The following is a 16935-nucleotide window of genomic DNA, read 5'->3' as shown; positions in this document are numbered from 1 at the left end:
CATGGAAATCCCAGAAGGCACAACATTGACTGGTGAAACAGCTACACAATTGGAGAAAGATATGCAATTGAATTATAAGGCATTATATTACCTCAATAGCAAAGTCCAATTGCATGTATATAACAAATATTTGCATGCAAAATCAGCTAAAGCGGCTTGGACAATTTTGGTGAAATCATATAGACGAGCTGCAGACATGAAGAGAGAGAAACTTCAAGAACTTTGGAGACAGTATGAATTGGTCCAGATGAAACCAACAGAATCTATCAAAGAATTTTTTGTAAGAATTGCAGAAATTGTTAATGATATGAAAATCAACGGAGAAGTATTGGAAGAAGTTAAAGTTGTTGAATAGATATTGCAGTCTCTAAGATTAGAATTTCACATTAAGATAATAGTTATTGAGGCAACCCAGGATCTTAATACGTTGAAAGTTGATGATTTAGAAGATGAATTGGTGGCATATGAGATGTCATTGAATCAGCAAACACATGAGATAGTGGATGAGGCATTGCAAACAAGAGATGAACCAAAAGATAAAGAAGAGTCATCGAATCTGGCAGAAATAAATGAAGAAGGCCAGAATTTAGAAATTATGGAGAAAAGAAGAGAAGGTAGAGATAATTCTTGTTGTGGTATAGATATCTTTGATTGCAATACAGAATCCAATAATGTTCAAATTGATTTATCAATGATTCTGGGATAGCTAAAAAGGATAATTTGATTGGGGCTGATGCTCTTTCGGTAGAGGCTACTAGTGTTTTAAGTAATGAAATATGTAATAGACATGATTGGTCTATACAATGTGGGGCTATTGAAAAAGAAATAGAAGTACCCGCCATTATCACACAAGAAAAATTGTTTGAAGGTATTGAAGATGAATCTAGTGATGAAAGAAGCAAAAGAGTTCATCAAGAGCAAGTTTTTGATGATCTACCCAAAATTGAAGCAGAAATAATTAAGGGTCTAGATCCACAATTGACGTGCATGATTTTGGATATTGAAGACGCAATCAATTTTGAACCATTATCTGAGATTGTATATTTTGAGGAGCTTGAAGAAAAATTATTTGTTGATGATACTGCTCTACCACCTATTGAAAGGTCAACTAGAGTCGGATGGGCACACAAGACCAAGTACAAATCAAGTGAAGAAGCAAATGATTTTAAATCAAGACGAGTCATTGAAGGATACAAAAAGAAGAGCAAATATGCTCATGATATTTTGAAGATGGAGAAAGCCAAATTAACTTTGAATCTTGTTGAAGAGAAACTGAAGCTGACTAAAGATGGCACTCGCAAGTTTGTTGATGCTACGTACTTCAGGAAATTGTTCGAGAGTCTGAGGTGGTTGACTTCTACAAGATATGATATTGTTAATGACATGCTCAAGGTTGAATATCTTGGTTTAAGGGAGTCTATGTTGGAATTAAACCAAGATTACTAATCCAAAGTTGTTTAGGATTGATATTCGGTATTTATTTAATTCATATTTAGTTAGGATTTATTTGTCTAGTTCATATTGGAATGAGTTTTCTAGTCCTAGTCTATTTTGGTTTCTAGTATTATAAATAGGGATGCTATGTCACATATTTTAGTTGTAGTGAGATTCAAGAGTTTTGAGTTATTAAGTAAAGTCTCCTACCTTCTCTCTCTAGTTTGATAAATTTCTTCTATATAACCATTATTGAGTCCTCCGCTTGTGCTTATATTATTTCTTTGAGTATTTTTTATTTCCTTCAAAACTTATTAATAACATAATAATTAATCAAAAAGAGCAGAATCTTAGGGAGGGCAAATTAATCCAAATATATTATTTTTTCATTAGTAATAAATAAATTAAATAGTTGTAACATAAAATTTAAATAGGAGAGATAGCTGCAATATTGCAAATGTAAGGAGAGGTCAATGAAACGAAGCAAAATATCAGGGCAGGTTTCTGAAAATTTTCCTTTTATTTATTTAGTTTTTTTTTTTTGTATTTTGAATTTGAAAGTTTGGTGTGGGGTTGACTTGGCGACAAAGCTAGCAATGTGCGGAGAAGTAGGACATATCTCCCTGTAATTGCAGGCAATATATTGTGGTTGACTTTGTTAAGGAACGTATTGTTTTGAAATTGGTAGTTGACCTTGAATACTATTAAGAAAGGAACTAATATTTGCTAAGAATTTAGAGATGGCGATATAACTATTTGTTAGCGTTTTAGCAATAGCTCACAGTTTAGCAATTCATGAAACCTTTTGTATTTGAACAATCTGTGCATATTTTGTAACGTAAATAGTATAAAATACGTAAAATATCTAATGAGTGGTTTTTTGTTAAAGATAGGGTAAAATATCTAATGAGTGGTTTTTTGTTAAAGATAGGAGTCATTTTCTTTTTTGGATTTTCCACCCTATGACCGGTATTATCCCTTTTGACGTTCCGACTAAATTGAATTAGTGCATGTGAGGCTTATTAAAGAAAAGGGCTTCCCGTCGGATTTTTTTCCTTTCATGGGGCTCAAACCCTGAACCCTGGTTAATTAAGGATGAAGAATTATATCCATCTCATCACAACCCTTGATAACGGGTTGTAATTATAAGCTCTATTCAATTTCATTCTCAATAATAAGTATTGTATCTGTTACATTTTACGTTATGCTTTTTCAATCTATTTCAAAAGAGATAAAACTTGCCTGATCATTTTTTCTAATTATTTAATTTTAGCCAAACCACTAGTTTGTGGGAGGAGGATTATAGACTCATTCAAGTTGATCTGGATGGATTCCCCGGTTTCTACACAGAAGTTGTTCAGTTTGATCCCCTGATTAAGTAAGGTTGCACCAAGACAGAGAACACCAACAGAACACTCTCTTATCCCCACTGACCAGCTAGTGTACAATAACGATTTTTTTAGCTGCTCGACCTGATCGATTTATCTGCCCCAAAACGTGTGCTTCCATGAGGTATGGTTCAGGACTTTAGCTAGCAATGTCCGGAGAAGTAGGACTTTTCTCCCTGTGACTACTACTGGCAATATCATGTGGTTACCTTTGTTAAGGAACGTATTATTTTGAAATTGATAGTTGACTTGACTACAAATCTACAATTAAGAGAGGAAATTTGCTGAGAAGAATGAAGACGCAGAGATATACTTAACTAGTTAACTATTGTTAGCATTTAGTAGCTCACAGTATATCGATTGATGAAACCTATTGTATTTGAATAAGTGGTTTTATGGTCAAAGATAAGCTTCGTTTTCATTCTTAACAATTAATAAAGAGAAGTTGACTTTAAAATCCAAATTTCTCACTTCTGGGGCAAGACCTTTTGTTCTATGAACACTCAATTACTAATAAATACTATAATGATTCACTTTCAAGTTTGTGCCTCCAATCAAGAAGACTAAGGCAAGCCCTAACAAGTGGCGGATGGAGCAGGTAAAAATCGGGTTCAACCGTACCTAATATTTCCAACAAGGAGTTGTGATACCCATGATCGATGGCGGGTTGATGAGGATGGGCCAAAGAGAAGGACTAATAGACTTCGGACGAACGGGTGCATATGATACCTTACGCAAATCAACATCAGAAAGGAAGAGAAGAGTGAAGTGTTATATAAGACTAATCTCAAGTTCACACGATACATTCTCATTTGGGCTCGATGATGGCTAAGGGACAAATTCATGAAGCTTTTTGAGCCAAAGCGAACAATATGTGTCATGAGCTTGAGTTGTAACAAATTTGGTATCAGAGTCACTTCGTGTATAACCTAGAGCAATGGTGGGGCAAACCTCAGTATTCAAGTGAATTAAGGTGAATCTAACTGACTTTGAGATGATGATAGGGGATACTCCAATGAGAACGCTGAGTCTTTAAAAAAAGTGAATATCATATCCTACACAAATTCACATCGATAAAACAAGGGATAAGTATATAAGGAAGCACGCCTTAGAACCTTTTAACACATTTTAATTGTGAGCCTAGGAGAAACCAACAAAATCACTAGTGGGATATAGGCTTAGACTGACATGGACGAGTCGAAATAAGGATTCTCGAGCTTCGAATTGGCAAACTTTCAAAGAAGAAGTACATGTGACATCTTAAGTCCTATATCAAAAAGAGAGAAGAGTGAACAACTATATAAGAGAGTGTACAAGTTCACATGGTACATGCATACGTTTTAGGGCTCGGGGTAGCTCAAAAAATAGAAAAGTGAGTTTTGTTGGGCCAAGGAAAACAACACGTCAGCTATAAACTTAGGTTGTGAAAACTATGATATCAGAGTTGGAATCCTGTAGTACGATAGGGTGGTGATAACGTCCAAATTCACCCTATTAATTAGAATGGGCACGGTCGTATGCAAATATAATTTACCCAACTATGAGTCGGGGTCAAATCCCACAGAGAACAATATATAGGCGATTAGGAAAAGTAAGAATTATCACCAATAATAGCTATGCCAAACAATAGATAATATTTTGGTTTTTTTTCGGAGAAAATTATAACTAATGCAAAAATGTAAACTAACCTAGAAAGCAAGTAAAATGATCAATGGCCACAAGCATGGATACAAGGGAAACTACGCTCAAGTAACGATCCAATGTACTTCATGATTTACAAATAATGGTGAGTTTATATTACTTAGCCTCGGATAATGTTAAATTAGTTTCTTCCGAAGACTAACTAGACTACCTAATTGAATATCCCTAAAGCAATTAGGAGCATTAAGAACACCCAAATATGGCTACAAGTGGTGTCGCCTATCCCTAGGTCGATTTCCGTTAGATGAGGGTTAACGCCTCAAATTCTTGTTAATTAATCTTTCCCAATTCCGAGTTTGCCTCTTCCAAGTTTAAATCGAAATAATTGGGCAAGTCTTAGGGTTAGCTACTCCCTTAAGAATCATTCAAAATGAGATTAATTAAAGAAACAATAACCCACTTCATTAGGAATAAAATCATTCAACACATAAGCAAAACAAGAGATTCAATCCAAACTTAAACAATGTATACTTCCATAAACAAGGTTCAAGTATTGAAATGAAATACTACACACATAAATATTCAATACAAAACAAGGAATTGAAGAAAGTATTAAGAAATATCTCATTAAAGTGTTTTCAATCTTCTCCTCCAATGGTGTTGGTTATGAAACCCTAGCCTCCAAGTTTATGTATTATGCCAAAGATGATAATATTTTTTCCCTAAGCCTCTCTTTTATGCCCCATATTTCAGATTTGCAATTCTGCCCGTTTTTGCGAATCTGTCCCGTTTTTGCAAAACTGTCCAGTTTGACAGTTTTGCAAATCTGTCCAATTTGGTCTCTTTTTGACTTTATTTTCACTTGGTTTCTTCCGATCACTTCTAAATCATATAAAACCTATAAAATAGATGTAAATGATATTAAATGCACTATTTTATCAAGCAAACATAGCAAAAATATAAGATTAAAGAAGAGATAAGTTGGTATTTGGTATCAGGTGGCAAACCTCAGCACGAACACTGATCCTCTATGGTAGAGGTGACACTCATGTTGAAGGGTAGGGATAAGGGCGAGCCAAAAAGAAGGACTGACAGACTTCTAGGCTGACAAGCTTCAGAGAAAAGGATGCGTATGATCACTCCTAAGGCATGTCCCACCTCGAAAATAGAGAAGTGAAGTGTATAAGACAGAAAACGAGTTCATATGATACGTGTGGTTTTGGGCTCGATGCTTGCAGCCCAAGAGACAAATCTCTGAAATCTTTTGGACCAAAGCATGTAATACGTGTCATGATTTTGGACTGGACATGAGTGTGTGTGTGTGAAAAATTACTAACATTTTAAAATACATTTTGAGCCCATAATTTCAAAAAATTTATGATTTTAGAGGTAACAGTTTCAGAGGTTGAACCCATCAAATTAAAATGTTGGATCCGCCACTAGATCTTACCAATAAATAATGGTTGAAGTGGTAATTATATTTGAGCCTCCACTACATAAAATCCTATAAAGTAGGAAAAGGAATAATACATATCATCTTGCAACCAATTGTGTAATAGTTGCAGTGTCAACTTCTTCGATTTTCTGCGATTCCCCTTTCACATTGTCACCTTCTTCATCTTCCCTTGTAGAAAATGCAGGCCTCTTGGGAGAAACCATAGCTAAATTTGCAATATTCTTGAACATATTGGAAACTGCCAACATTGTAGGCCGTTCCAATGGATTTTTTTGGACACATAATAGTGCAATTTGCATGCAATTCAATAGTTTGCAAGATGATGTTGTATCATCAAGTGACTCATCCATAAACTCCATCCCTTTACCTTCTTTCCACATCTGAAATGCCTGCATTATTAATATTCAGTTAGGAATCTTTATACAAGTATAATTAAGTAGACGCATGTAACTATGCAAGGGGAGAAGGGTCAAATATGCCATATACTATTTGAAATTGTTCAATTTTTCCATCCGTTAAAAGTTTGGTCTAATCTTACCCCCCGCCATTAGGTGAAAGTCTCAGTTTTGTCCTTGATCCTTGACGGAACTCCAGCGTGAGGGTAAATCTAAACCATAATGAAAAGCTAAGGGGTACATTTAAATATTTTTTTCATCAAGAATCTAGACACGTGGAGTCCAGCTTTTAACGCTGGAGTTTTGTTAGTGACAAAAGAAAATATAAGACAATTGTTAACTATAAGAATATTAATGGACCGAAAGTTTGATAAAAGATAAAATTAAGCTATTTTGGATAGTACATGAGCAATTTTGAGCCTTTTCACCCCTACATGAAAACACATTCAAGTTTATCATAATTACTCACATATTCAAGAAGGTTTAGTTGTTCATCTGCACCATGTAGACATGTATTCTTCTTTCCACTTATGATTTGAAGAAGAAGTACTCCAAAACTGAAAACATCAGATTTCATTGAATATATGCCCTGCTCTACATATTCAGGTGGAATATAACCCCTGCAATAAATGTATATGATAAGTAGCTCATTAAAACATGATCCGGCCAATCCGCTCAAGTTTGGGCGGGTCAGTAAACCGTTCAATTAGTAACTCAACTCATTTTGACCCACCTGCTACTTCAGCCTATTTAAAAGTTGCGCGTGAATTTAGCTCAAGTTGACTCGTGAGAAATCTTGTTAAAATATTTTTAGAAAGGTACATTTTTTTGCTCGATGTTATACAAAAATTATTAAGTACTGAAACAAATTATAAGAACATAGACAACATAAGCAACAACAGCAACTCAGACAAAGAGACTAAAACTAAGTGTCGAGCGGATTGGGTTATGACTCATTTCGGCCAAATAACTTTTGTAACCTACTCATTTATTTACTCAACCATTTTGACCAACCCAAATTTATCCCACCTCGCCCATTTAACGGCATTAATCTCAGGTTCAAACTCTGGATATGGAGTTACTTTTGGTAGGGGGTGCTTTACCCCTAAAGCGAATACTGAAAAGGTATTGTAAATTAAAGAAAAATATAGATATTGCTTACAGTGTTCCAACTATTCTGTCTGTATTTGCTTCAACTTCATTCTCCTTAAACATTCTTGCCATTCCAAAGTCAGATATCTTTGGTTTCATGTGAGTGTCCAATAGAATATTGTTGGCTTTCAAATCCCTATGAATGATTGTTAATCTTGAGTATTCTTGGAGGTATAGCAACCCCTGAATTATGCCTTCAATTATCTGCACTCTTTTTTCCCAGTCTAGAAGTAATCGTCTGCCTTGATCTATATGTGAAAAAAACCAAGTTGATGAGAAAAAAAGATAAAATTAAAGTTGTTAGTGGATGTATACAATATTTTATATTTATTAATTAATGGTGTAATAAGTAATTTATATTATCTGTGTAATTTAACCTTCATAGAAGGTTACTTACGTTATTTTCTGGTAACTAAGTTTAAGTACTATTTTTACGATATAGAAATGTAGAAACTGATAATAAGGAATTGAAGTGTTTGGTAAAAAGAAATGCTGATAAGTTGTTCTCTTGCTAGAATGACTAAAGAAAAGTTAGGGAGTTTATATTGAAAAGATATGTTGAGAATTATAAAAATTAAAATAATAAAATAGTACGTATAAAACTTGATCAAAATAAAAGTGTTTATAAGCTGAAAAGTCATAAGTTGAGAATGGTCAACTTATGACTTTTAGCTAATTTTGGCTTATGAGCATTTTTTATGTTTACCCAACGAGATCAGCTGAAAAATATAAATCAATTTGACTAGCTTATAAGCTTAATTAACCAAACACCGTTAAAAAGAGAGAGAGGGAAAGGATTACTTACTGTAAATGTATTGGTCCAAGCTCCCGTTGGGCATATGTTCGTAGATCAACATCTTTTCCTCTCTTTCAATGCAAAATCCCACTACTTTTACAAGATTTATGTGTAGCAATTTTGCCGTAAGGATCACTTCATTTTCAAACTCTTCCAATCCTTGATTTGAAGTAGCTGATAGCCTTTTCACTGCTATTTCTTGCCCATTTCTCAACTTTCCCTATTTGGATTAATGAATTATACGTTAAATTATGTTTTGCCGTAAAGCATAAATATGAGAAATGGTTAAGATAATTTGGAAATCAACTATATAAGAAAATCCTACAAGTACAAAAGTTGAGAAACCCATATGTTTGGGGTAAGTATTAAATAGTTCTTTAAATTTGTCAAAATATTATAGTTTTGATATCCATCAAATACTTAACTATGTGGCTGGCAACAATTCTATTTCATTATTATTTGGGAAAAGGGTCAAAAATACTCCTCCGAACTTATTTTGGGTCAAAAATACCCCTCACATCCTTAAAGTTTTCAAATATACCCATGTCTTGATGGAAATTATCCCCCAAAATAATCCAAATCATTTTTTAAACCTTTTCCATCCATCATTTAAACCCGATCCAACTAAATAATAACCCATAAGATTCTCTTATTCCCCCAATATGTAGGTTTGAAGTTTGAGGAAATTGGGGGATCTTATGGGTTATTACTTAGTTGGGTCGGGTTTAAATGATGGAGCGAGTTTAAAAAATAATTTTAGGTTATTTTGGGGGATAATTTCCGTCAAGACAGGGGTATATTTAAAAACTTTAAGGATGAGAGGGGTATTTTTGACCCAAAATAAGTTCAAAAGATATTTTTAGCCCTTTTTCCAAAATAGAGGGGTATTTTTAACCATTTTCCCTTATTATATTAGGTCCTATCTTGTATAGTTGTACTGTTTGCAGTGTTTTAAAAGTCACGAACATAAAGTGAGACATTTTATTAAATATGGGGCGTAAGCCTGAAAGGCACTAGAGTAAGCTCCATCAATCCTTAATTTTTAATAAATTTTTTAAAATTAATATAACAGATATAAATATTAAAAGAAGATAAATTATCAGTATTTATTTGACCTAAAAAAAAAGAGACTTTTTCATAAGGGGGGGAGTGGGATATTATTAGATCAAAAGTTTATTGGTCAGCAAAATTACTCAATTTCGCATACTATGAAGACAAACTTAGCCTTTCTCTAAATGAAGAAAAAGATGTTGAAACTCTTAAATCTCCAAAAGATTTTACCTTGTAAACAGGTCCGTATCCACCTTGTCCAAGCTTATTGTTAAATGAAAAATTGTTTGTAGATGCCTTCATCTGATTAAAACTGAAAACCTGCAAATTGCTGCCCTCCTCACCTTTTCTTGCTTTACTTTTGCCTCCCAATTTGTTCCTCGAATTCCTCCCTAACTCCAATATAAGTTAAACACCAAAAAAGGATAACAAAATTTCTTTTTATAAATTTTGATATTTGGTTAGTAATGGGATGTTTCTAATGGGCTGTTTCTACACCGGGAAAAGTGCACATATATTGGTTTTTGATACTGGCATTTAACTTGTGCTCATTTTTAAATTTTTATATGCATACACTACCCACTTCAAAGTTCAAAAACCTCAGACATATGATGTGAAGTTAGTCTTGGCAAAGTTAAACTTCAGGCACAATGTCTGAAGTTTTATAGGACTGAAGTTCAGGCACATATGATTGAAGTTCATACATTTTTGCTAGACTTCAGCGATTTTTTGCTAGAACTTCGGCCATACATGTGGTTGAAGTTTAGTCTCTGTTGCTTGACTTCAGCCATTTTTGTCCCCAGTTCATGCACATATGGCTGAAGTCAGGCAAAATTGACTAAAGTCGGAAAAAAATGAATGAACTTCAGTCATATATAGCTGAAGTGCAGGCAACAATTAACTAACTTCAGTTATATATGGCTGAAGTTGAGGCAAAAAGGATTAACGTCCAAACAATTTTATCTAAACTTTAGGCAGAAATTCATGAACTTCACTCATATGTAACTTCAAACACCGCATATCTGAAGTGGATATATGTACAATTTTTTTAAAAAGATAACATATTTAATTACTAGATTTGTATTTGTATTTGTGGTATGATATCTCTATATGAGTAGGAGTCAAATCTAAAAAGTGCCTCTAGCTAATACTTCACGAGCTACTCTCTCACCGTTATACCAAAGCTTAAGGTGTAACACAAGCAATTAAAGCATTTGCTGGCTTTCTCACTAAGTTTTTCGTTAATCATAATACCTTTTAAGTTATATGCATTAATGAATTTGTATGCCAAAATGTAATTAACCTATTATAAGATGTTACTTACTTCTCACTCCGTTTCAATTTGTGTGAACCCATTTGACTGGGCACGATATTTAAAAAAGAGTGAAGACTTTTGAAACTTGTGGTTTAAAATAAGTCTTGAATATTTATGTGGTTGTAAATCATTTCATAAAGTGAATTTGTTTCCAAATTAGGAAAGAGGTCATTCATTTTGGCACGAACTAAAAAGAAAATAGGTTCACATAAATTGAAACAGAGGGAGTATTTATTACTCCTATAAGTTTTTTTTTTTAAAAATACTTATAATTATCTTTTAATTAACTTAATTGGGTAAAATATTTTTTACATTAACCGTGCATAAAGTTAAACTTATTACAATAATTTCGAATGTGCAGATGACATGATGAGCCCAACTTTTGTTTGAATAAAAACATCAATAAACATAAGAAAAGAGTTACCTTGAAATTTTAAGACTTGTCTCCTTCGAATAAACCAAATTGTGAACACGAGTAAAATCAAGAAGACTACTGCACCCACTGAAATTAAAATGATAATTTTCCTCTTGTGCTTTCCTCCTCCCCCATCAGCTTCTAATTATAATAAGCAACACAAATATTTGAGCCATCCATAAATTAAGAACATCGATTTACTAGAGAAGACAACTATATATTTCTGATGAATTGATTTCAACTTATATATACTAATATTGTAAGAAGAAAAAAATATAGACAATTAGTGTAGTTTTATTTATTGTCACTTATAGTCACGGAGCCACATGTAAGGAACGGGATTGAATCCCTCCATTCAAAAATTACATTGTGCAATAAGATAAAAGTAGATTCTTATATTTAAATATTTGAATTCCTATGAAGCAAAAAGAATAACTTTAGTGTATTGGAAAATGCAATTAAAAAAAATATATGACAATTAGAAAAATACGAATTTCAGATGGACGTTTTGATGGAAATTGGCTCGTTCTTAAGGGAATCCCGACGAAAATGCATCAGAAACGTTTCCAACAAACAAATTTCTCGACAGGCCTTTTTTAGTAGTATATTAGATGTTATATTTTTACATTTTTTAATCAATTAAAATTCTTCGCTCCTTGGCTAGTCACATACATTTAAAATCTTTTACTTCTAACGAGTCCTTGTTTGCTTTATATATAGAATGATATATGTATTATAGTTGACTTTTAAATGACTTGATATAGTATAAAAATCATTTAAAATTGTCACTCCAAAAAAGTTGAATGAATAACAAATGAATGCAGTTATTAATTACCTTTTGAAGCAGCCTGAGAAAGAACCAAATCACTGTCTGCTGCAATATGCCATGCAAAGTAACCAAGCAATCCTGTACTTTTAATGTAAGAAACCTTGTCTCTGACACTATCAGTATCATCATAGCTAATCCAAGTACTTCCAGAGTAACAATAATCTCCAACAATGGTTGCATTATACACAGGCGTGACACGATTCTGCACTATAAATTCCCTAATTTTGGTATAGGTCATCGACCCATCATCAGAGCCAACACTTGAATTTCCGTCAGCAGGCGCTCTGAGACCATGACTACTCGAATTAACTAATCGCCACGCATATCCATAAAATGGAATTCCAAGAACCAATTTTTGTGCTGGAACACCTTCTTTAATCCATTGATCGATTCCATCCCTACCACTCTTGCCTTCGTTTACGGCATCAAATAGTTGTGCATGTGAATTGGTTTGGTTCGGAGACCAATTTGGTCCATAGAAGTCATATGCCATCAGGCTAATCCAATCTAAGTTTTTTATCACAGATTGTATTGGATAAATCGAATTTTCTACTGGCGAGCTAGAAACAGTTGCCGTAAAAAGTAATGACGCATTGTTGGAGTTTCTCGCCTCTATGTTGATAGCAGTGCGCCACTCATTTAACAGGGTACCTATTTAAAACGTAATTAAGTAAATAAAAGGGTATATTTTTAAACCGCTTAAACTTTTTAATTAGATATTACACAATTCAACATAGTAGGCAAAAGCCTTGAATCCAAAACTAACTGTCAACTATTATCAAAAAGAATTTCAAAACATTTATGTTTTTAGATGAGCAGGATTACACAATTTGAAGTGATATCAGGTAAAGCCGTAAAGGTCTTAGCTTCAAAATTTACCCTAAATTATGATAAAAAAAGAATTCTCACATGCTTTACCCAGAATGTATAATTAGGCTCACATGTGAATGGTGTATTGAAGATAAAATTAAAAACATATATAAAACATGTTAAATTTGTAGATGAGGTGATCACGCAATTTAAAATTTCCTCTGTTGCATGTTATGTCAAGGTATCTGACTGGACATGAAATTTAAGAAGTTAAAGAAGACTTTTAGCATGTATGTAAACGAACAATATATGCACAAAATGCAAAAAATATTCCTTAAATGAATGTTAACGTTTATATTAATTGGGTCCTAGCTAATTATGCCGAAAGGAGGATGTATAAATTTATTGTACAACAAACTAGAAGAAAAATTGTGTCACATAAACTAAAAACAAAACCAAAAACAGTACCTAAATTTGTCATGTCTGTAGCTGATTCTGGGTACCAACCAAGATCAAGGCCATGGAATCCCAATTGTCTAGCTAATCTTATTGATGAATCAATAAAAAATTTTCTTGAATTTGGTGTTCTAGCCATAACTCCATAATCTGTTATATTGGCACTTCCTCCACCTATAGACAATAGAGTTTTTGCAGAAGGATTTTTCTGTTGAACTGTGCTTGTAAATTGCCGGAAAGAATCTTGATTTTCCGGCGAAATGATTAACTGATTTAATTGAGAATTAAGATCAGCAAATGCACAAAATAAATGAGTAAAAAGAGTTGAATCTATGTTGTTTAAAGCTAATCCTCTGTTACTCACCCAATACCCTGCCTTAACAACATTTTGGCCATTAGAGAAATAAATCTGCTGTGGGAGAAAGAAAAATGAGAAAATAATGAAAAAAATATGTGTCATGGGAGCCATTTGAATATTCATTAGTACTATAGTTTTGATGTCGAGTTTATATAATTTCAAAATTTGAGTTAAGATTTTGTATCAAGTGTGAATGTGTTTGATATGATGGAAAATATAATTCAAAATAATTATAATAGAAAAAAGGTAAGTGGAGAAAGCCATTTTTTCCTCTTATAGTGAATATAAGATTTTTCTTTCTGTTTGATTAGCTGAAAATGACTTATTTTATCAATAGTGTTGTCCTTTCTACCAAATACATCTGGAGCTAAATGCAGGGACGAGCAAACTTGGAGATAGAAGGGTCCAATTGAATATTGTTCACTGAAAAAAATAATCTGTTTAAATAGGATAAAGTTTACTATAAGCTGCTTAATTTACTTAATATGAGAAATTACGTTAATAAAGTGACAAAGAAATTCAAAAAATAATTTAGGTCATAAATTTAAATCTCAAATGTGACATTTAATTTTAATTCCCTAAGATAAATCCTGGCTCACAGTCATTAGTCTCGGTATTTTACCAAGAAAGATGGTCTTTTGTCTTTTTCTTTTGATTCGTTTTGATGTTTTGTTCATTTGAAGGAAAAAAATGGCTAATAAATAATGACTAGTCTGTATGAAAATGTTACTATCATTTATTAGTACAACAACGTGTTGATTGAAGCCTCTTGGTGTGAAATGTGGTCATTATATTTGCATTCATAACATGTCAGATATTTATTATTAGGACTAAAATTTAGTTGTATGTACCTATGGTTGAATCTTCGCGCCTTGTGATTTGACTTCCTGTTTTGCTAAGTTTTGTCCCTGGCTTTTGTTTGTTTATAATAATAAAGAGTTTAATTTAGATAAACTAATAATGTATAAATTTTCAATAAATTGAATTACTTAAAAGATAATTATATATTTAATAACATTGATCGGTAATCCAGAATAAAAAAGTAAGTAAATTTGGGGATGGATATACCTTGCCTCAAGCGGTGTCACATGACGGAGACCGGAATCAAAATGCCTAAATAAAACGGTTTGAATCAAAATACCCCAACAAAAAAAGAAGTTATGAAAGTACCTATAGTGCAGTAAAATACTGCGCTATAGCACTAATGGAGGCGGAGTCGTTAAGTGCTATAGCGCAGTATTTTACTGTGTTATAGAAGATTCTTTTTCTATAACGCAGTAAAATACTGCATTATAGAAACAGTAAAAAAAAATCTATAACATAGTAAAATACTGCATCATAGAAACAGTATAAAAAAAAAATTCTATAACGCAGTAAAATATTGCGTTATAGAAACAATACCAAAAAAAATTGGCCAACTTTATTTTTTGCAACACTTAGTGTTTTTTCCATACTTTGACTAACGATTAGTCGTGTGTCAAGACTCTGAAATGTCAATATTTTATATAGAACCTGATATTTTTTTTTTTTGCGTAAAATAATATAGGCGCAATATATCAAGGATACGTAGACATTCGGATCGTCATTTTAGATGTTGAAAAGGCGCCCGAAGTAAGTTTTGTTTGAAAATAATTTAGAGTTTGACTGTGAGGTTATTTTACTCAACTTTATATGTCGAGAAAATTAGTCAACTTTATTTTCAAAAATTGAAACCGCAGAAGTGAAATTGACATTCAGAGCTACATTACCCCGGGAGTTTTACGTTGAAATCTATTGCGTATTATCATCTTATAAGTAAATAAAACTGAAAATTTCATGCCAATTTGGGGGAAATTGAAATTGAATGGGATAAAAGGTGTTTTCTTAAGAATCAGCTCGGCCAAACTGCCTTGCGGTCGTTTGTCCGCATAGATCTCAAAAAAATACGCAAGTTAAAAAAAACAACGCGTAAAACGGACGTCCGAGCGCAAAGTTATGACCATCTAAAATTTGACGACTTTACAACTAGTTTTTCTCCCTATATTTTTTAGAATTATATTTATATTCAAAATAAAGTTATGTCTTGATTAAAAAAATAACACGCTTAAATCAAAATCTTAAAAAATAAAACACCCTAAAGTTTCCAAACAAAACTTATTTCGGACGCCTTTTCAACCCCTAAAATGATGATCCGAACGTCTACGTATCCTTAATGTATTGGGCCTACATTATTGTACACAAAAAAAAATATCAGGTTCTATATAAAATATTGACATTTCGGAGTCTTGACACACGATTAATCGTTGGTCAAAGTATGAAAAAAAACACTAAGTTTTTTCAAACAAAACTTACTTCGGGCACATTTTCAACCCGTAAAATAACTATTCGAACGTCTACGTACCCTTAATGTATTGGACCTACATTATTGTACGCAGAAAAAATATCAGGTTCTATATAAAATGTTGACATCTCGGAGTCTTGACACACGACTAATCGTTCGTCAAAGTATGGAGAAAAACACTATGTTTTTTCAAACAAAACTTACTTCGGACTTTTTTCAACCCCTAAAATGACGATCCGAACGTCTACGTATCCTTGATGTATTGGGCTTACATTATTGTACGCAAAAAAAATCAGGTTCTATTAAAATATTGATATTTCAGAGTCTTAACACAGGACTAATCGTTAGTCAAAGTATGAAAAAAACACTAAGTTTTTTTCAAACAAAACTTACTTCGGTCGCCTTTTCAACCTCTAAAATGACTATCCGAATGTCTATGTATCCTTGATGTATTAAGCCTATATTATTGTACGCAGAAAAAAATATCAGGTTCTATATAAAATATTGACGTTTCAGAGTCTTGACACACGACTAATCGTTGGTCAAAGTATGGAAAAAACACTAAATGTTTTGAAACAAAACTTACTTCGGACGCCTTTTCAACCCCTAAAATGATTATCCGAACGTCTACGTATCCGGTATCGAGCCTATATTATTGTACGTAGAAAAAAATCAGGTTCTATATAAAATATTGACGTTTCGGAGTCTTGACACACGACTAATCATTGGTCAAAGTATGAAAAAAACATTAAGTGTTGCAAAAAATAAAGTTGGCCAATTTTATTTTTTGGTACTGTTTCTATAACGTAATATTTTACTGCATTATAGATTTATTTTTTATTTTTTTGATACTGTTTCTATAATGCAGTAGGTTTTATTTTTTTTATTTTTTTGGTACTGTTTCTATAATGCAGTATATTACTGTAGTATAACGCAGTAAAATATTGCGCTATATCACTTAACGCTCCCTCTCTGTTAGCACTATAGCGCAGTATTTTACTGCGCTATAGATACTTTGGTATGGTTCAAACTGTTTTTTTTAGGCATTTTGGTTCTGGACTCCACATGACGTCGCTTCGCCTAATAAGTAAAATAAAAATAATGAGTGTAAATATAAACA

The 16935-nt window shown here is 32.8% G+C and overlaps 1 protein-coding gene across 6 annotated transcripts; it reads right to left on the bottom strand.

The window, feature by feature from the left end:
• Positions 1–4994: 4994 nt before the first annotated feature.
• On the bottom strand, positions 4995–13691 carry LOC132603034 (class V chitinase-like). 6 transcript variants are annotated; one of them, XR_009567962.1, is made up of 9 exons: positions 13150–13690; positions 11878–12522; positions 11052–11180; positions 9544–9704; positions 8272–8482; positions 7477–7714; positions 6784–6934; positions 5471–6308; positions 4995–5361 (listed from the first exon to the last, which is right to left on the bottom strand). XR_009567962.1 is itself a non-coding variant. In XM_060315894.1 (9 exons), exons 1-8 carry the CDS (start codon positions 13616–13618, stop codon positions 5997–5999), a joined length of 2319 nt encoding a protein of 772 aa, XP_060171877.1. In that variant the 5' UTR covers positions 13619–13688; the 3' UTR covers positions 4995–5361; positions 5994–5996. The 6 variants fall into 6 exon arrangements, 2 of the variants coding, with proteins under 2 accessions (XP_060171877.1, XP_060171878.1); XR_009567960.1 differs by having other exon boundaries at positions 11052–11183; positions 13150–13687; XR_009567961.1 differs by having other exon boundaries at positions 5914–6308; positions 11052–11183; positions 13150–13687.
• Between the last annotated feature and the right edge of the window lie 3244 nt (positions 13692–16935).

The sequence above is a fragment of the Lycium barbarum genome, chromosome 7, assembly GCF_019175385.1.
Source record: "Lycium barbarum isolate Lr01 chromosome 7, ASM1917538v2, whole genome shotgun sequence".
Classification (NCBI taxonomy): domain Eukaryota; kingdom Viridiplantae; phylum Streptophyta; class Magnoliopsida; order Solanales; family Solanaceae; genus Lycium; species Lycium barbarum.
Note: the sequence above shows the minus strand (reverse complement) of the source record. Positions and strands in the feature narration are given on the sequence as shown.